Source organism: Balaenoptera borealis (genome assembly GCF_965194805.1).
Source record: "Balaenoptera borealis genome assembly, chromosome: 20".
Classification (NCBI taxonomy): domain Eukaryota; kingdom Metazoa; phylum Chordata; class Mammalia; order Artiodactyla; family Balaenopteridae; genus Balaenoptera; species Balaenoptera borealis.
This window is the reverse complement of record NC_138879.1, coordinates 22624778-22645715: the sequence shown is the minus strand read 5'-3', so window position 1 is coordinate 22645715 and position 20938 is coordinate 22624778. Positions and strand designations below refer to the sequence as shown.

The 20938-nt window shown below is 54.0% G+C and overlaps 1 protein-coding gene and 1 long non-coding RNA gene across 2 annotated transcripts in view; one reads left to right on the top strand and one right to left on the bottom strand.

The window, feature by feature from the left end:
- Positions 1-2219: 2219 nt before the first annotated feature.
- Positions 2220-20938, bottom strand: part of NMT1 (N-myristoyltransferase 1) — a 33348-nt gene continuing 14629 nt past the window's right edge. Inside the window, exons 4-12 of the mRNA XM_082372315.1 lie at positions 15218-15336; positions 14563-14654; positions 13209-13325; positions 12238-12408; positions 11074-11182; positions 8255-8425; positions 7490-7657; positions 6342-6479; positions 2220-5595 (exon numbers count right to left, since the gene is read on the bottom strand). Of these exons, the coding sequence (XP_082228441.1) occupies positions 5575-5595; positions 6342-6479; positions 7490-7657; positions 8255-8425; positions 11074-11182; positions 12238-12408; positions 13209-13325; positions 14563-14654; positions 15218-15336 (1106 nt within the window). The 3' untranslated portion in view covers positions 2220-5574. The remainder of the gene's footprint in view (positions 5596-6341; positions 6480-7489; positions 7658-8254; positions 8426-11073; positions 11183-12237; positions 12409-13208; positions 13326-14562; positions 14655-15217; positions 15337-20938) is intronic.
- Positions 12416-14425, top strand: LOC309618505. The gene is made up of 2 exons (XR_014238516.1): positions 12416-12622; positions 14053-14425. It is a non-coding gene; the product is annotated as an uncharacterized lncRNA (long non-coding RNA).

Sequence of the window (20938 nt, the reverse complement as noted above, 5' to 3'; positions counted from 1 at the left end):
CCCTCCAGGCTTTCTGGGCTCCTCCCTCCAGCTCTGGAACCTGAGCGCTGCTCCCTTGTTAAAGCAAGTAGGGGCGGGGAGGCTCAGCCCTGGGGAGGAGATTTTTAACTTGTCTTAGAAGAGCCCTGGAGAGGACAGCAGAACAAAATAAAGAAGCAAGTTTATTTTACCATTGCTACCCCCTGAGCACCTCTGAGGCCACACCCACAGGCCTATGAGGAAGGACGGGGCAGAGGGAGCGTCCCTTAGGCTTCTTGCTGCATCTGGGCTCCCTGTCTAAGACAGCCAGGGGTGCTGGAGGAGCTGCCGCAGCTCAAAATAGCCCTGACCCTTCCTCTTGGCTCAAAGCTGCTGCCAGCATCACAAGACTGTGAGGACAGCGGTTCACAAAGCCACCCCCACAGCACGTACACCAGGGGCCTTGGATGGGGAGGGGGCAGGTGGGTGGGCTTCTGCCAGAGCAGGATTGTTATGGCCCTCAAGGGGGCGGGGACAGGCCTCTGAGGGACTCCAGACACAGTCCCTCTTTCCAGGCTCAGCTGGGTTCGAGGCCCCTGTCTGCTCAGTAGACGAATCCCAGAGACCTGGAGCTCTCCTTCTACCAGCCAACCAGCCTTCTAGACAAAGGCCTGGAAAGCAGCGGGCCGCCCCAGGCCCCCCTAGAGATGCTGGGAGAGCGTGCCCAGACATCAGAAGACAGAATGCAGAGGAAACCTATCAGAAAGGTGACTTTCTGGGATTAAATGTGGAGCCCTGGCATCTGGGGTTCCCTCAAGCAACAGCACCAACACTGAACAAGGGCTGAGCTTGATGGCAGTTCCCGGAGGGTGGCCTGGGGCAGGGGCTGGGCTGGGCTGGGGCTGGAAGCTGCTCCCATAGAACCCAGGGCTGGGCTGTCTCCACCTTCCTGCCATGACCTGATGCAGGAAGTGACAGCCTCACCCTGCTCTCGGTTTACACTGAGAGGGGCATTTGGTTCTGATGAATTAGTGTGTCTGAAAGAAGACAATCAGACTCTGAAGGGGCCCAGATGCCCCCCTGTCCAGGAACCATGAAGGAAGGGGCTGGGCGGCCTTGGTACACAGCACTCACGGCTCTGAGGAGAGGCAGGCGGCCAAACTGCAGCCGCATGGTGCGGGGCATGGTGAGGCCAGGTCCAGTGTTGGGGTATGAAGGGCAACTGAGAGTTGTCCGGTCCCCCTGGGCTGGGGCTCCTGTCAGGTGAACACGGGCGCCCCGGCTGAGCCCCCCATCCTGCTTCTCGTCTCCGGTTTGGTGAAGCAGAGGAAGGGTTTACTGCTAGGAGAAGAGCCCGAAGGCTGGGAAGATGGCCTTCAAAGGGCGAGAGTCTTTAAGGCAAAAAAGCTGACAGGAACTGATTATGGGAGCTGGGGGCAAAGAAGAAACACAGCTCATAATTCTGGAGACCCCTGGGTGGAGACCACCCACAGGGCTGTGTTCTCCCAGCCCAAACCTAAGACGGGAACGAAGGCCCGAAGGCCCGCTTTCAGGAGCTGGAGTCAGCTGGTCCGGGGCTGGGGAGAGACATTAGGTGGGGGTCTAGGAGGACCGGGAAAAGGCCTCATGGATGATCCCAGGGGCAGATCCTGTGTCCTCTCAGGGTGCCACTCAGGGCCCAGGTTCCCTGGGAAGGGGCTCGGAGGCACCAGCCATGGGGGGGGGAATGGATGAAAATGTCCAGAGGAAGAGAAGAGGGGGTGGGCGGGGGGGACACACACGACACACAGGAAGTCTAGATGCGGTTTCTCAGGCCCTTCCTGGGAAACCTTTCTGGTTCAGTGGGACCTGCCAGCCTGCAGCATTAAAAGCACCTCCGGTGTCTCAACAGAACCACCTGGCCCCTGGCCCGCAAGGGGAGGTGTGACACCTGGACAAGTGGGAGGGGCGGTGCCTGCGCCCCCCGTCAGAGGAGCCACGCTGCCCTGGACCGAGGGTGCTGGCGCAGAGGCTGGCTGCTGCTCTTACACAGAGGAGCCTGAGTCAGCACCGGCTCCTTGCGGGCGGGTGGGAGAAGTCAGGGGCAAAGCGCCAAGCTGGCCCTGAAAGGGCAGCCTTGCCAAAGGAAGGTGTTCAGAAGTTGCCCGGTGCTATGGTCACGAGGGCCTTCCCTACAGAGCGAGAGGGCTCCAGCCCAGGCCGGGGGCTGCGTCGGTTCCACTGCCACCTGCTGACCAGAGGAATACAGGAGGGCGGGAGGGTTTTGTTCAGCTGCGTCCTTTATTAGAAACAAGTGAGCTGTACCAAGCAGAACAACAATGCATTTGGCATTTCTCCCCCCACCCCGGAAATGGATGCCCCTCCCACAGCCTGGAGAAAAGCCAAGACAGAAAGGTGAAGCTTCCCACTTCCCTGTTTTTGGATGCGGCGCCCTGCCGGCAGGCAGTCAATATTCTTGCACTGAATTGAGTGAAATTTTCCCCACGGCCTCCCTAGGGACGGTCTGTTTGCAGGCCTGCCGTCACCTTGCAGTAGTAAACCACAGCCCTGGCTCTCCTCTGGTTCTGGGGCAGGCGGGCCAGGCCTCAAGAAGGCTGCCCCTGGGTGAGGAGGCACCGGCCAGAAATATGCTCCTGCCCACCCCCGCCTCCCCCGGCCTGGCGCCACCCTCTCCCGGGCTGTAGCTCTGTGAAGCTATCCAGGCCTCTGGGTCATCTTTGGGCAAAGAATTCAAGACACCCACCCTGGGCTTCAGCAAGTATGTGACGGCAGTTAGAAGGGAGCTGCAGGCAAGGCCTGAAATTTTCCATAAATTTTCCATAAACCTAGGTGTTGAAGTGGCTTGGTGTGGGCTGGCCTTCAAACCAGACGTCCGCGTCTTCGGAAGTGGGCACGCGTTGGGGAAACGAGCCCTATGGAGTAGACCTCAGTCCAGAGCTGAGGCCTCCTTTCTCCCCAGCTCTCTCCTTACAGAGACAGGAGGCCGTGGGAATGTGCCACAGGGTCAGGGGTCAAATGCAGAGTCAATCCAAAGGCAGGAGTAAACATCTGGAACATGGAGTCCGAGAGCCCAGCGCTGAAGGCAGAGGGCAAGGGCCACACCCGGGAAGCCCACCAAGAGCAGCTGCCCAAGGCAGGTCCCCACGGATGAGTATGGAGGCCCCGGGGCCTTTCCCTCGTTGGGTTCAAGCCAGCCACGGGTCCACCATCCTGCAAGGCCCCAAACCCCAAGCACTGGTTCTCTCTGAGCTCTCTGACCTGAAGTCCTGGAAGGAGTTGAGTGAAGAACCCAGGGACTGTTTGGGCAAAAAGGAGACTAACAGCAGCCACCGAGCCGACTCCTGCAGACCTGGGCGGCGGCACTGAAGGCGGCAGGGTCCCTACCAGAAGACAACGGCAGAGTCCAAGGAGCAGTCGCAGGGTTTTGGAGGGAGACATTGGGACCTCTCCAGGAAATCTGTTTCTTCCAGAGCAGGCACGGGCCTCACAGTTTCCATTCCATGACTTCAGTCACCAAGGCAAAGCTCACTCCCGGCACTGTCGTGCACCTCAAATTTCAGAGGCAGCTCAGGCTGGGACCTGGCCCCGAGCTGACCAAGCCTGTGACAGGGAGCTTTTCCAAGTTCCAGGTCCTGCCCAAGGTAGGAGAGTTGGGCACTCTGTTCTCTGACATCCTTAGAAGCCTGCACAGGGCGGGCTGCTCTGGGCCTTGGGGTGCTGTGTGTCCGATGGCTGTGGGGCGAGCCCTGCCTCTCTGACTCCCGCCGTCTGTGGAATGCAGTGCACACCTTGCTAAGAACAGCAGCTTCTTTGGTCTGGGCATCTCGGAGTCAAGGAGTCAAAGGTCAGCCATGATCAGTGCCTGCAGTTTGCAGCACAGGGACGACAAGGAGAAGGGAGGCCCCTAGAGGCCTCTGATGAAAAGCCAATCAGCGGAGTTGCTGGCTCCAGCAGCCGTCTGCGGGAAGCTGGCAGCGCCCCTGCGTGTGCAGGGGCAGCTCTGGGGACCCTGCAGAATCAGCCTCTGGCATATCTCACCAAAACCCACAGCCTGCAACACAGCCCTACGGGCCTGCGGGCTAAGGCTTCCTTCCCTCTACAAGTAGCTGAGAGGTGAAAGCAGCCAGGAAACCCCCCACCCCACACCATTTACCTCCTCCTAGAGCAAAAGTTACACACAAGCCTGGACATGGGTTGCTGCGGACAATTCACAGCCCAATCCTCCCCAAGCCACTTGGCTGAGCACAACTGAAGAATGCCTACACGACAGCCATGTGACCAGAGGCTCCATTATTTTGGGGGCCACCGGCAGCATCAGCAACCACCACCACCACCACAAAAATCCACAAAACATCATCAGTGAAAACCAGACTCAGACAACGACAACAGGAAATCATTTCTGTCGCCAAGTCCAGATCGGCGTCTAACCACCACTCCTTGCCGCTACTCACAGGCTGTGTGTCTTGGAAAGGAGCATGAGAGGTGGCTAATGGGTTGGAAGGCACAGGCCAAGGGCTGGTGGCTGGAGGTCTGGGTATCATCGGCCCCACGCCATCCTTGCCCAACCACCCTGGGGGCATCAGGGTCCTCCTGGCTCTTTGCTCTAAGATGAGCTAAGCAGGATTTGCACTGATGTGGTCTCCACAACGATCCAGATGCTACAAGGAGGTCAAAGGTCCCCTTCAAACTGCCAGTCACCCCAGGCAGTGGAAAAACATAATCTCACAGGGGACTTATCCCCGTAACATAAGGTTGGCAACAGCTGGCTAATGAGCCCTGATTTAAAAATCAGCTGGCAGGATGACTTCCTACAGGGAGCAGGCCAAGAGGATTGGAAGAGGGACTTGATTCATGAAACCCGCTTCCACAGGTCATCCCCGCTGCCCAGGTTCAGGATGCAGAAAAGGTGTGGCCCCTGCAGGAAAACCTCCGAGTTGCGTCAGCCCCAGCCAGGACTCCACCTGCCATTCTAAGAGAGCCGAGCTCTCCCCAAAGCTTGCATGGCCCTTCCACCCCACCCCGCCTTCCCGAAGCCAGTATTCCAGCTGATTCAGAGGGGAACTGGATAATGTTCCCCACATCCTCTTTCTCCTGCTCCCCCAAGAAAAGTCAACGCCTGCTTTCAGAAGGAAACAATTCACTGTACCAATGTGTTTGTCTGGCACTGGCCTGAGATTCTAATTTTGAGGAATGATTTGGATTCAGTTTTTCATTAGAGACCAAACATCCTTGTACATTTGGAACATGAAAGATATTTAAAATATTTATATATATATATATATATAATATATATATACTTTTATTATTCACCCGTTAATTCCATAATATGCCAATCACGAGCTAGTTTTCAGCAGTTACATTCCCTTGATCACGGCTGCATAATGATGTGATTAATTGGAAAACAGGGAGACCAGAGACACGGCCAGAGGTGACATCACACAGCCTACGCCATTGCAATACAATCATCAAGTTCAGTGGCGGTTTGTAAAGCCAGTTCAGTTCTGGTCCCTTTGCCAGGGATTCTCACGTTTGTGAAAATTGGACCAACAAGTGGTGGGGCTCCATTTCCTGGTTTGAATTCTCAGTGGCTTTATCCAGAATCTCACTGGCAACCGGTTACTGTAACACCAGCCCAACCTAGGAAAGCCAAGGGGGAGAGGCAGAGTTGAGGTGACAGCTGTCCAAAGCCTCTCCCACTCCCCCGCCCAGTCCTGCAGACCAATGACTGGTGGAGCCCGCAGAGCGCCACCGTGCTGAGCGAGCAGGCCCACAGCGAGCCCGGGGCTCTCACCCAACCTCCTCTGATGCTTTACACATCAGATCTTTTAATGAAAGCAGCTGCTGCGGCAGCCTGAGGAATACTGGGCACGAGGCTGCCCTCACCTGTCAGTCATCCCGTAAACGCCAGCTACCCCCATGGCCCTGAGCTGCCTTTTGGAGCTGGCGGAGGAGGAAGGGCCACACTGGGATAAGGGCAGCAGCCCAGCAGAGGAAAACCCCCTCAGGTCCTCAGACTCTCCCTTCCTGCCTGACCAGGGGCCCGCGACTCGCACAGTGTCCTGGGATGGTCCTGAAGCCCTGCCCCCAGTTGGATGAGGCAGCTCACCTGGTGGGAGGAGAGGCTGGAGACAACTTTCCTGCTTCTGCGTGGCTCTAGGGCCCATGCCCTCTGCCACCCTCACATCAGCTGCTGAAAGGAGAATACTGACCCTCCTAGTCTGGTCACCAGAGGGAGGGACTTTTCAAGGGCCCAGACTGATGCTGGATCCCAGACCCGAGGTCCTGGTTCCGTTGGAGACGCCAACTCCCTGACCCGCACAGGCCCAGCCGTGGGCCTGACTGCGAGGGAGCTCGGTGGGAGGTGGCACCTAGCACGTACGTACCTTCTCTGCCCCCATGCTGGGGCACTTCCAATTGTAAAGGTAATACTGTAGGTTGCCGTCCCCTATGCCAAACTTGAGCTTCTCCAGGAAGGTTTTGTTCTCCATGAGATCCAGTGCATTGAATACGTCAAACCCTTTCTGCATGGCGGCAGGGAGAGACAAGAACAGGTGAAGACAGGTGAAAGCTACCTCACCTTCCTGCCCTTTTCTATCATATCAAAACCATCCACAGGCGGCCAGGGGAGCAATCTTCCTTCAGAAGCTCCTGCTGCTTCCGTGTTACATCCAGACTCCGGCCAGCACCCCGCTCTCTGGTGGTGGTTCTTATGACGCTCTGAGCACCCTACCCGGCCTCTCCTCGGTGTGCGCTTGAGTACACACTTGTGTACTCAGTGTCCAGGCCACCGCTCCCACTGTTCCTTGTTACACTTCCCTGAAACACTCTCGTAATTTCCACAGCCCTCTCTGGAGACCAAGCCCTGAACCTTTTCCTCTGAAAAGTTGACTCCCACGAGCCACTGGGCATTTGCACTGCTCCCTCACTCCCTGACATTCCAACCCCGAGGCCTTTGTGCACCGAGGGATTTTACGACATTTGATATGCTGCTTTCAGGCTGCAACAGACACTTCCTAAATCTCACCAACTTGATCAGAAGCTCTCCCAGGGCAGCGACTGGCCTGTCATTGTTCAGCTGGCGCACAGTGGGCTGGGCCAGGCGCAGGCAGAACCCATGGGGCAGGGCTGCCTGGAGACCTCTCCAGTGTAAGAGAAGCCCGGGCCCCTCCCCCCATGCTCTACTGTCAGCCGCTCCAATGACTCACCGCAACAGACACCAATCTCCCCATTCCCACACCGAGGAGGTCGTAAGGAGAACGCCTCTACTCCCCGAGCAGGCCTGGCTATTCAGGCTCCTTGGCAGTGCCTACCGTGAGAACAAAACTCACTGATATAAATCAGAAGGAGTTCAATGCCTTCACTTAGCGTGGACGCTCCTTGCTCCCTCCTAGTTTTGAGCTGCTGGCTGAAAAGTGCTAGGCTGGTGGAGCAGGAGGGGGAGGAGGCCTCAAAGCCCCCAGCCTGTGGGCAGCTACCTGCGAGCTGTGCGCACCACCGCCCCACTGCCCCTTCCCTCTGATCTGCTCCTCACCATTTTGGCGAGAACGAGGGCGTCGCTCATGAGGTCTAGAAGAGGGGTCTGGGTGTGAACGTTGTAGAAAGAATAAGCAGCCTTTAGACTCTTGTGGGTCGGGTGATTCATGATGGTGGACGGAAGTGTATAAAAGCTCAGGAAATCGGTCACCTCACCGTTTGCATTCTGAAGGGAAGACAACAGAAGAAGGCAGTGTCACACAGGCACAGGGTTCCTGCAACCTGGGAATAAAATGTTTTCTACTGCACTCCACCACCCTCAGGCAGCTCTGCTGCTCTAGATGAACGGGTGGAAACTGAAACAGGATATGCAGGGAGGAGAAAACACATGGCCGAGGGAACTTGAGGACAGAGCCGGGAGGAAAATCCAGGCCGGGCTATGGGCTGAACCTGCCATGATCCTTCCCCGCCTGTGGTGACAGGGCCTTCTCACGGCTCCCAGGACCCAGCGCACCCGGCCGGCGCCAGACCAAGCGGGGACAGCCAGGGAGTCGAAGGCTCACCTGACCGAGAGAGGCTCAGCTCTCTTTACTGTGAGTCACCAGTGGGCGTGGGGGAGGGGGAGAGGAAGGGCTCACCTTAGCCAACGCAAGCTACAACTTCCTGTCTTTAGTGGGGACCAAGCACGGATGGTCAAGGAAGTCTAGGGTGCCAACACGCCCATCAATCGCTCTTCCGTCACCGAGGCTGGGGACGCCAGCCACTTAGGGAGGATGCCTCCCCGCCCACGGGGCAGAGGCCCAGAACACCCCTTCCCACTCACCTCCACCACAAAAGTGTCGATGATATTCTCCTGGGGGTAGAACCAGTGTTCCACCTCCTCTTGGCTCATGACTGGCGTGAGGTGAAACTGCTTCAGGTACTGGGTGAGGAGCTGGTGCACTACTGCAATGTCCTTCTTTTCCATTGGTCGCAGCCCAGCTGTCTTGGGAGTCTGGAAGAAAGAACCAGAGAGCATCAGACGTGCTGACCATGAGCACCTTGGCTCCCTCTCAAGTCCTACATGAACCAAAAACCACACACTGCTTCCCTTCCTACCCCGACCCTGAGTCTATCCACCCAGGCCCTCAAGAGAGACTCCTCAGTTATCCTAGGCAGCTCCCTCTCACCCACTGTCCACATCCACGCTGGCACAAGTCCTGCCCCTGCAGTGTCTTTGGCCCTTTCCCTCGTGGTTAAGGCTGCCATCCTTGACTAAGGCTGCGTCAATCTCTTACCCACATGGCCCAGGCCGGCTTCCTAAGAAAACACAGCCCGTCACACCCCTCCCTGTTCCAAACTCCCTAACACAGAACACAAGACCTTCCACCCTCGGGACCAGTGGCTGTTCCGGCTGTGATCTTCTGTCTCTCTAGCCCAGTGGCTCTCAACAGGAGCAATTTGTCCCCCAGGGGACATTTGACAATATTCAGAGACATTTTTGGTTGTCACAACTAGGGGGAGGGGTGCTATGGCATCTAGTGGGTAGAAGCCAGGGGTGCTGCTAAACATCCTACAACGCACAGGACGGTCTCCACGATGAAGAATTACCCAACCCAAAATGTCAATGGTGCCATGATGGAGAAACCCTGACCACCCCATGGATGTGCTGGGGCAGGCCCAGCCCGGTGCTACTCCTGGGCCTCAGTAAAGCCTTTCTTGGCCCCTCTCCTCCGAGCCTCACAACCTTTTCCCACTGAACTGCAGCTCATCTCTTCCTACACCACGCTCTCTCTCCTACAGACTTAGAGCACTTCACAGCCAGCCTCCCAGCCACAGGCACCATGGAACCCCGGGCCCAGCAGAGCCTACACTGGATGCCCGCCTTGCCTATCCACTTGGACACCACTACACCAGTACTGCCCCTGGCAGGACACTGCTACAAGTAAAATTCAGAAGAAAAGCACCGAACTCCCAGGATTTAATCTCATGCCAGAATCCCACCCCACAGCTGCTTCTCCTTAGAAAGTGCTTCAGTGGAATGAAGCCATGTGATACTCCGGAGTAAATACTGGGGCTGAGGGAACATTCCCAAAGGCTTAACACACAAAGGTGGGGTCAGCCGAATCTGAAATCAGGGTAGAGTTAGTTTATATACCTCAGTCACTGCCTGATACAACTGCTTCCTAATGCAGGAATTGCTTCTTTTTTTTTAAAGATTTTATATCATAGTTGATTAACAATGTTGTGTTAGTTTCAGGTGTACAGGAATTGCTTTTAAAACTGCAGTTCCAGGGGACTTCCCTGGTGGCGCAGTTGTTAAGAATCCACCTGCCAATGCAGGGGACATGGGTTCAAGCCCTGGTCCAGGAAGATCCCACATGCCATGGAGCAACTAAGCCCGTGCGCCACAACTACTGAGCCCTGGCACCGCAACTACTGAAGCCCGTGCACCTAGAGCCCATGCTCCGCAACAAGAGAAGCCACAGCAATGAGAAGCCCGCGCACTGCAACGAACAGTAGCCCCAGCTGGCCACAACTAAAGAAAGCCTGCGCACAGCAACGAAGACCCAAAGCAGCCAAAAATAAATAAGTAAATAAATAAATTTAAAACTGCAGTTCCAGGACCTCTAGCTGCCATAATTCCTTGCTAATCCTGATGTCTCTAGGGAACACTTAGTGACCTCGTATCTACATGGTAGCTCCCAAAGTGACACCTCAAATCCTGGACTGAAAAAGCAGCCATGCTGGGGTTCTCACCCACAGGCGGGGAGATCCAAAGACGTTCTTCCAGCTGCTACACTTTAAGAACGCTCTCCAGTGGCCCAAGGGGACACTCATCGTGGCGCCCTAATCTGGTTTCCCGGGCAGTGCCTAACTATGCTGCAGCGGGCTCTCAAAGCGGGACACTAATGACCCCAATCCAGGGGTGGATCAGCCCAATCCCAGGGCGATTAATCCAGTTTGGTGGCTGATGAGTCCAGGCGGGCAGCCCTCTGATCAGCAGGCATCCAATAACTGTGCTGACACTGCCCGGAAGAGCTCTGAGGGAAGAGAAGGGATTTTAAGATCCATTAGGCTCCTGAAGACAGGCACAACAGGAGAACAAGGAGCGTCTGTCTCACTGGCAAACTAGGCAAACCGAGGCCCAGAGGAGAAAACCAGCTCACTGCAGGCTGCCTAGTCCTTCGGTGGCAAAATCTGGGCGGGAGGATTGGGACTGGAAATCTGGGCTCCCCTCACAAACTCAAGCCACCTCTCCTCCACCTGACTTGGCAGAGGGAGCAGCAGATGCTCTGTGGCTCATTTCCGCTGGGTCCTGGGACGTGCTGCGTACCAGTGAGTGGATTCATCTCTCCATTATGCTTCACTTAGGCTAAAATTACACGGAATAGGTGTTCTCTGAGTCTGCCAACAGATGGCACAGAAACTAGCCCAGATGCAGGCTCAGGAGAACAGAGAAAGTCCAACTAAAATAAAAACCTTGCTACAGGCAACAGAACGACAGGATGGAAAGGCTAGGAATCTGGAAACTACGGGTTGAGTTGCCTTTCTGGTAAGAGAGCCCCCTCCCCCCGCCAGGCCCCGCTCCTTTCCTGCTGAGGGCGAGGCTTTCCTTGGCCTCCCTCCTGCCCCTGCCCAGGGCCCCGAAGCACCACTGGCCTCTGGCAGTCGGTAGAGCTTCATGGTGCGTTGCATGGTCATATTTCTGCTCAAGTGGGAGAACTTCACTTCAATCAGCTTCCGTGGGTTTAGGGACCGATGCCAGTACCTGTGGGGACACAAATGTCCTGTCCTCAGAGGACTATGGCAAATCTCATTAAAAGAACAACGGCGGGACTTCTCCGGTGGTGCAGTGGTTAAGACTCTGCACTCCCAATGCAGGCGGCCGGGTTTGATCCCTGTTCAGGGAACTAGATCCCACATGCACGCCACAACTAATAGTTTGCATGCCGCAACTAAGGAGCCCACGTGCCGCAACTAAGAACCAGCACAACCAAATAAACAAATACTAAAAAAAAAAAAAAAAAAAAAAAAAGACAATGGCATGGGGATCTCAAGATGGCCGGCAGGTGGCGTAAGAGACCCATCGGGCCCCACTTGAGCCAGTGGCGTCACCCCAGATCTCCAACCTCCCCACAGCGAGTGCAGAGCGGCCACAGCGCTTCCCACATTTTCTTTGTCAAGTTCACAAGCCACTCCTCTGTAACAGTATTTGTCTGGGAACAGCGATCCCCACTCCTGGAATCAAGTCAATGGAAAAGACTTCTAGTTCTCTGAATGTTTAGCCTCTGCCTCCTCCTTTCCAGCATTTGTCTGGTGTTTTCACTTTTGAAGTTCTTAAGGCAAAGTATTCAATTGTTTCAAAGAACTTTCGAAGGCAGAGGTTGTGCTTGGTGCACACAGGGATCAGACATGCTCTCTTCGGCCCACATAATATTCAAAACAAAATTGGGCCAACCATTTAAAACTTTAGGACATTTACCATAAAAATCCAGACTTGGCCTCATCCTTAAAAACGAGAACAAAACCCCAGCAGACTGACCCCCACCATTTCCAAATGGAAGGAATCAGGGGGAGCTAAGAAAGCCTAACCCCTTTGGGCAGGGCACGCACTGTGCAGGCTGCTGTTCCTACAGCCTCCCCGTCACTCCCCTGTGTGCCCCACCCGGCTCCTGTGGGCACCACCACCCACCTTATCAGACACCAGAGCAGCGAGATGCTCTTGGGCACATGCTGAGGGGCAGAACTGTGACTCACGGTGACACAAGCTCCTCAACTAGAGCAGGCATGTCGCTAGGACCTTGCAAAGAAGAGATTTTTTACCTGCAGGTGCCAACAGGCTTTGGTAATACCACCCCGGCAGTGTAAACAGCTTGGAAGATGCCCTCCAGGTGCACCCGCCGGGTTATCTCACGGATCAGGACTGGAGCCACCCTCTTGGAACGTAGCTTCTTGTGGACACACAGGAAGTTGATCTCCACCATCTTCTTCTCTCTGAAGAGGGAGGAAAAAACTCAGGGACAAGGCTTTTAACAGGCAAGGTAATCCCGTCCAGCACGTGGAGCGCCCTGCAGGGACCGGGGCCCTCAGCACAGGCTCGTGTTCTGCCTCTGCCTGCACTCAGCAGTCGGGACTAGGACGCCCTCCTACCGCCCTGCTCTGCTGCACCAGGCAAGGGGCCCACTCTCTACAGACTCTACCTCCAAAGGTAAGTGGGACTCAAGCAAACTCCTTTATTTAAGGCACCACAGCATCTCCCTGGTGAAGCCCCAATAGTAGGCTGGTGGGGTCCCACCTTTAGCCGTCAGGAACCCCACAGAGTAAGTCAAGGGTTATTCTAGGATTTCAGGGGTTCTGACTCCCCCAAGAATCCACAGCCTCTAAGCCCAGAAGGCTGTGGTAGATGGTTCTGACGTTTCCAGGGAAAATGAAGAGCAGAGCTTGAAGGCCCCGTGACAATGTGGTTGTGAGTCACACCCGCCCACTTCTGAAGCGGCTTGAGTGTGTCGATGCGTGAGTGGCACAAATGCAAACGCTGAACTGCTGGTCAGGGAGTGCACCGGCCCTCAGGGTGGATTCCTTCCAGCCCAGGTCACAGACAAGAGCACCAGCAACAATTCAGAGCCAGACAGGTGGTTCCTATGATGAATTTCTATTCCCAAGACCCAAGTTCCCTCCCTTCGTGGGAACTTCCCTCTTTCTTCTACGGAAAGTATGTGCACGTTTCCCCCCCACCTTCCCAGACCAAGCAGGATGGTGGGGATGCGGGGGGTGGGAGCGGCGCTGGTGCTTACGTGTCATAGATATGGATGTTTGCCGGGATGGCGCTGATGAACCCAACCAGTTTCCGACTTGAGACCACTCGAACCCCACAGTGCCACTGGGGGAGCCAGCCAGGCGGCCGGAGAGCCCTAGAGGAGAGACGGGGGCTGTAGCTGTGGTGCTGCTCGCCAGCGGGCTTGGGGGACTGTCTGGGCTCCACCGCCGAGTCTGGTTCTAAGCTCATGCTACCACCGCCCTGAGCAGGGGTGAACAGCTCAATTCTCCTAATTCTCTTCAGGGCCAAACCCTCCTGGACACCAATGGGATCGAGCTACAGCCCTTTCTCTCTGCTCAGTCCACTTGGCCTACTTGCTCACCCAACCCAGGGCTGTCATAGTGAAGATTTCATACTGATCCAGTTTCTTTGTGCTCACTTACTCTGACAGCCTGAGCCGGAGCACCGGCCTCCTTGGCTTCGAGTCCAGTGGGTCCCATGGTCGGGAGCTGGCTGTGGAGCCTCTGGAGCTCTGCGCTCCACCTCCCCGCAAGCACCATCACCTCCCTCTCTCTCCGCTTGGCCAGTCTTCCTTTCCCTCCCCTTTCAGGCAGGCCCCCTCCGTGCTGGCCTCATGCCTCTACCTTCCCGGATATTAAACGAGGCCCGGGAGGGTGGGTGGCCCAGCCAGGCAAGGTCATTTTCATACAACTGAGCGTGCTCAGGAAATGGACAGAAAACGACCTCTTTTCTTTTAAATCTTAGCAGGTCTCATCCCTCCCTCCCTTCTTACATAAAGTCACCATACAACAGATGATCTTTTCTTCTGGGTACCAATTCCATAAAGGAATCCCTCACCCAGTCATTCTGTCTTAAATAAGGTTTCGATTCTAAGCTCCATGAGAAGCAAGTCTCCTTCAGATGCAGAAACTCAAAAATCGCATACTAATCTGTCATTAAAAGGATGGCTCGGGCTTCCCTGGTGGCGCAGTGGTTGAGAATCTGCCTGCCAATGCAGGGGACACGGGTTCGAGCCCTGGTCTGGGAAGATCCCACATGCCGTGGAGCAACTGGGCCCATGAGCCACAACTACTGAGCCTGCGCATCTGAAGCCTGTGCTCCGCAACAAGAGAAGCCGCGACAGTGAGAGGCCCACGCACCGCGATGAAGAGTGGCCCCCACTCGCCGCAACTAGAGAAAGCCCACGCACAGAAATGAAGACCCAGCACAGCCAAAAATAAATAAATAAATAAAGTGTAAAATTTTAAAAAAATAAATAAATAAAAAAATAAAAGGATGGCTCTTAGCAGGGATGAAAAATCTGGTGCCCTGTCGTTGTTCTGCTCTATGCCGGGCTCTGGAACCTTAATAAGGAAGCCCTTACAACTCACCACAGAAGAAATTCGGGGGAATAATCAAATCGGAACATGTTGTCATCATCTTCCACATAATTCTCATTCAGGAGGGTGTAGAGTTCTTTCAGCTGTAGAGAGATGAGGAGCTGCCTTAGAGGTATTCTGCCAGGGGTGGGGACGAACTCCAGTACCCTGGGGCTCCAAGCCTTTCAGGACAAGGCAAACTACCAAAAGCTATGTTTAATCTCACAAATCCTTTTCATGGCAGGGACTCCTGGAACAAGCGCCCTAGTGCTTAAGAGGAAACTGAGCCACCAAGGGTAGAGTGGCAGACTTAAGTACATGAATGGGCAGACCAAGAATGTCATCCAACTAACCAACCACTCTATCGTTAAGACAAGGGACTGAATAAATGGATGAACAAGAAAAATGAAAGCATGAAGAAAAGGTATCTGCCTTGGGGAGCTGCAGGGGTTAACTCTCAACCTGCCAGAGAAGCCAAGAGCTATTTATGTGGAGTCGTGGGCAGGCCCCAGAGGCAACAGATGGGGGGTCTGCTCAGAGCTGCTTGGCTCAGCTCTTAAGAGAGCCCTTGCGGAAGGCCTGAGTAGAAGCTGTCTCCATGTGACTGCAGGCCTCTTCGTGAAAGTGGCAACTGGTCCACACTCCTGGCCCACCCAGGCCTACTCACCACACCACGGTCCCCCAGGTCCAAGGCATCCCAGGTGAAGTCCTGGGGCAGGGTGTAGGGCTCCTGGCGGATGTTGTCTTTGTCAGGCTCCACGGGACCATGCGTGTTCACGACTTCCCCTGGAAGAAGAGCACAGCCATGAGCCTCACCCTTGGCCTCCTAGGGGAGGGAAGGGGCTCAGCGCAAAGACTGACCGCAGCAAATTCCTCCTGGCCCTAGGAGCCCTCCATCTGAAGAACACTCTGTTCTTGGCAACTGCAGACCATCTCTCCAGCTACCCCTGGCCCCTAGCTGAGGGCCAATTCATGGCCAAACTTAAGAACAATCAGTGGGATCCAAGGTGGTTGGTTTCTTGGACATTCTTTTAAATCTCCCTTGGGTTACTGAATGACAAACATTTATCTTGACTAGTTTGGCTTCCTGCCTCCTGGTTGGTGTAGAGTGCTGTCATGGCCCCGGCCCAGGCCCATCGACCTGGATGGATTTATAAGGAGTTGCAACAAGGCTGCTTTTGTGTCAACAGCAACGCCAACGTACTGGGCCTATTCCTGAGCTAGACAATGGCGTCCAGGCGCCAGGCTCACTCTGGGCCCTGCCAGCCTTGGCTTTGAACAACGTGGGCCAGTTAACTGCCGCTGCCAGCTCAGGCCCTCGGTGTTTACAGAGCCCTGTGAGCACCTTCAGGCTGAATCACTGAGTCTACACCACGCTGCTGGGAAGTTACCGTCTGACGGGACATCTCCACCCGGGACAGACACCCTTCCCCTGTGGAGTGCGTAGGAAGTGCGGGGGGTGCTGAGAAGACAGAGCCCTGATTCCCAACCCCAGCCAAATCAGACCGATCTGATAAACTCAGACAAATCAGCCACTTAATTTTGGCCCCTGGAATTATTTGGCCCTGGCAGATTCTACAGTTCAGAGCTCATTCATGTTCACAACTTAGAAGAATGAAATGTTTAGTACATTTTGAAAAGAGTCTTTACAGGGGACCACTCAGTACACGGCTCCCAGCAAAAGGCTTTGTACATTCTAGACACTCAGTTCATGCTTTTATTGACATTCGGACTCCGGGCCCAAACACACCATTCTAACGTGTAACAGGAAGCTGTGGACCCTCCCAGTGATGGATCCATGGGGCAGGTGTAGTGGAAATGGCTACATCCAGCCATGAGCTGAGGACAACACCATGAGGACTGACCATCTAACTCTCGCCCGGCACATCTACTGAACACCAGTCAGACATCGTGTAACAGGACAGAGCTGGGAAAAGACAAGGTCCCTGGCCTCACAAGATGCACCATCTTCTGGGGAAATATTCAAGAAATGAGTCATTACCAACGTGCTAAGGGTCACAAATTGCAAAGTACAGGCAACAATGGGGACACAGCAGGGAAGAATCCAGCTAACTCTTATTTATAAGCTGCTCCCAAATAGGTTTCCTTGGGAGAGAGGTTATATATTTTTTTCCCTGGTTTAGAAATTGGCCTTTTGATTAATTCATAAAGCAGCCCTTGTGAACTGGTTTAACATAAGTCAATCCACTTTCAATTCCCTGCCAGGTATAACTTTTTGAGCCTACCAAGCCAAGGGCCGGACCCTTGGAAAGTACCAAGGATTTCTACTCTAGTCTTGTCTAGGTGCTGATCAATTTTCCCATCTTGTTTTGAATTTATACCCTTTGCAAAAGACATTTTTATTTATCTATCTATCTATCTATGGCTGTGTTGGGTCTTCATGGCTGTACGCGAGCTTTCTCAAGTTGTGGCGAGCAGGGGCTACTCTTCGTTGCAGTGCGCGGGCTTCTCATTGCAGTGGCTTCTCTTGTTGCAGAGCACAGGCTCTAGGCGTGCGGGCTTCAGTAGTTGTGGCATGCGGGCTCAGCAGTTGTGGCTCGCGGGCTCTAGAGCACAAGCTCAGCAGCTGTGGCGCACAGGCTTAGGTTGCTTCGCGGCATGTGGGATCTTCCCGGGCCAGGGTTCGAACCCATGTCCCCTGCATGGGCAGGCGGATTCTTAACCACTGCGCCACCAGGGAAGCCCTCCAAAAGACATTTTTAAACTTCAGAACCTTTTAATCAATTTTTTTCCCCTAAATTATTTCATGGACAAGATACTGGTGGTCTTTGCCACTATATGACAATAGTCTCAAGGCCAAATCATTTCATTTAGGCTGGTTACCAGGTCCTGCATGCACCAAGCATTTCCATTTGCGCCTTCACCATGTGTTCACAGAATCCTAGAATGCTCCAGCTCTGGGGCAGGAGCTGGCGAATGAAACGGACGCAGGTCCTCATCATCATGGGCACCAAAGGGACAAGCAAGCAGGCACCTGTCACTCAGTATAATGAGAGTCCACGACAATGAAGTATGGTAGGAGGGGGAGGAGGTGGAGGGGTCAGGAAAGACCTCTCAGAAGAATATCTAAAGATGTGATCTCAAAGATAATTAGGAGTTAGGCAGGAGTGGACAGGGTGGGGCAGGGAGGGTGGGTACACTGAGGGAACAGCACAGTCAAGGCCTGGAGATGAAGGGGGGGGGGAAGGAAGGAAACTAGGAGAGGAGGCTGAAGAGGAGAGCGGGGACCAATCGTGGAGGACCCTGCGAGCTACTACAGCGGCTGGACTTCATCCTCAAGGCTGTGGGACATCCTGAACGGGTCTTTAAGGGGGAAGGGAGGGAGGAGTGACATCCTGAGATTTGAATTTTACAAAGAGCACTCAATAAGTGTTTGTCAAGTGACATTACTGAGTGAACTTTTATACAATATTCAGTTGGTAAGTCTTAATCTATGTGTTGACAGACCAGCTCTCACAGGTTATCTCAAGGCTGTGTGCCATCTGCAAGACACAGCTGACAAAGCAGAGTTAGAGGGAACACTGAGAAAGCAGAAGCACTTTGAACAGACTCGCGGTCTGGGGCGCCAGCGAAGCTGAGAGCGGCCCAGGGCTCCTGCCTGCGCTGCTCGGTGGAGACCGGCCTGCCTGCCACCTTCTCATGGCTCCTGAGCGCCTCTGGCTGAGTTGGCGTGCGCTGCTCTGCAGAGCGTGGCAGGAATGCAGCCAACTGTCTCTAGGCCACCGTGAGCCAGCAAGCAGCTGAGGAGGACGCTGGGAACTCTGAAAGGAAACCCTGGACTTTCAACGGGTTTCTTTCTGTACACTCTACCCCCAAATTCTCTCTCTGCCTGCGGACACCCGAGATCCAAAACTAAGCGCCACAGTGCACCTGTGAAGGACTTGGGAGAAAAGAACGTGAGATCTGGGAGACCTTAAGCCAAACGAGTAGGACAAGGGACAAAGTGGGGAAGCTCCTCTCTCAGGGCCTGGGGCAACCAAGTACGAGTCCGCCTTCTCCCTTTCTTCGGGAGAGTTACTTTTTAAACTAATCTAACAGCAGCCAGATTCCACCCCACTAAGGTCAGGCAAAGTAAAAGGATTCCTCACCCCCCCACTAGCGTAGGAAAAGGGGTGACTGAAAAAGGAGAAGGACATGGTCTGAAAAGGGAGATCAAAAGTTGATCTGGGAGCACAAAGAACTGTTACACAGCTGAAGACACTGGCTGTTTACAGGCCTTTCAATGGTGAACTTAGGATGATTTTTTTTTAAATACATTTATTTATTTATTTGTGGCTGCGATGGGTCTTCGTTGCTACGTGCAGGCATTCTCCAGTTGCAGACAGCAGGGGTTACTCTTCGTTGCGGTGCGCGGGCTTCTCATTGCGGTGGCTTCTCTTGCTGTGGAGCATGGGCTCTAGGCACACAGGCTTCAGTAGTTGTGGCACGCGGGCTCAGTAGTTGTGGCTCGTGGGCTCTGGAGCACAGGCTCAGTAGTTGTGGCGCACGGGCTTAGCTGCTCCGCGGCATGTGGGATCTTCCCGGACCAGGGCTTGAACCCGTGTCCCCTGCATTGGCAGGAGGACTCTTAACCACTGCGCCACCAGGGAAGTCCCAGATGATTTTAAACTTCTAAAGAATTCTAAGTCTTTTGAGTGGAATACAATCTAACTCTTGCCTCAAGTTGGGGAGTGCTGCAAACACAGTATACTTGATATGCTTGAGTCTCACAATTATTAGCCCCCATTTAAGTGGAAAAAATTAAAGCAAGAAGCTATAAATCACTCTACCCTAAGAACAGTCAGAAGCAGAACTGGGGTGACACCTCAGCCACGTGGACCAGCTGATGCCTATAATGTGGTACTTTCTATGGGCTGACTCACAGACACAAAGGAATCCTTTATTTGGACCTGACTGACCGTGGACCTGAAAGGCAGACTGGCCAGAAGCTCGGAGTGATCACTCTTCCACAGAGCCCCACACCACACTGCCCAGAAGGCATATCGAGAAGAAACAAAACAGCCTCATTCAACCTTCCCGAGGCCATCTAGGTCCCTGTGAGCAATAGTGTGGCTTTTTCACGAGCTGAGAGCAAAACAGGAGCACTGTCTACATACAGGTGGAGAAACTGAGGCAAACAACAAAGAGTAAATGAGCTTTGAGAAAGAAGCAGAAGAGAAGCAGAAGAGAAGCCCATTAATCCCAACTGGCCTCTTCACCAGGTTCCATGTCTATGAAGAATGGAGCAAAGTCACCCATTTGCAAATTCTTAATGAAAAATAAAATCAAACCAAAACCCCATCTGAAAACAGCCAAGATGCACAGCAGCCCCCCACCCCGGACTGCCTCTTCGTGCAATTCACTCAGAGGTGGAACGTGTGGCTCTTGATTCTTCCTGCTGCTTCGTGGGGGAGTGGTCACTGGGGCCCGTATTTGTAATACCCTAAGAATAGTATTACTGTGACCCAAAGCCTTGCTGGAGGGCTTAGCCAGCGGCCTGGGACCTGGCTGACCTGGGCAGCTCAACAGACCTGGTGGATGGGTGAGGGCAGGGTTCTAGAACAGTGCCTGCTGCTGATTCATGACTCACAACCATCCAGGCACTGCTTTGCTTTGCACCCTCTGGGGGGCACGTCTCAGCTTGCTTCTGGATTGTGACTAAGCTGTCTACAAACTGCATCTGCTCCAGAGCAGAGCTTTTCAAACTTTCAAAGTGGACACAAATCCCCTGCACGTTCTGATTCTGCAGGTCTGGGGCTTGAGATTCTGCATTTCTACAAGCTCTTAAGCAATGTCCATCCTGCTGGCCGGAGGAGCAAACTCTGGAGTAGACAACTCTCCTTGGGCACAGTTGCCCCTCTCCCCTCACCAGGCTTTCATTCTGCCCTCGCCCCCCTCCTCCCCACTAAACATAGTCAAATCTCACTGTGTCACTGGAGGGGAGCATGGACATGGACAGCCTGAAGGTCACTCATGTTTGTTGTTAACACACATTTTTTTCAACATACCTACTTTCCCAGTCACATAGAAAATAGGAACTGGGCTATCAATGGGTCCAGGAGCATGATGCAACCCACTGCAAAAACTTTGTCAATAACACCCTCTGAAGTCAGCCGTCAAGGTGAGCTGTGACTCAGTCTCAGCAGGCATCTCTAACTCTGCTACAACCAGTCTCTTCTGGAATCCTTTTATTTTCTGCCTGCCCCACCCCTTTGAGAGTTCATCATAGCTTTTTAAAGAGGTGCCGACCAAACCTGCATATGGTATTCCAGGTGGAATTAAACTATCACTGTTAGGCAAAATGTCAAATTATTTTGCATCTATTAAGCACGCACTGTCTGAGACAAGGGGAAGAGGCTGGGGACTGGCCCACTCCAGATTAAACACT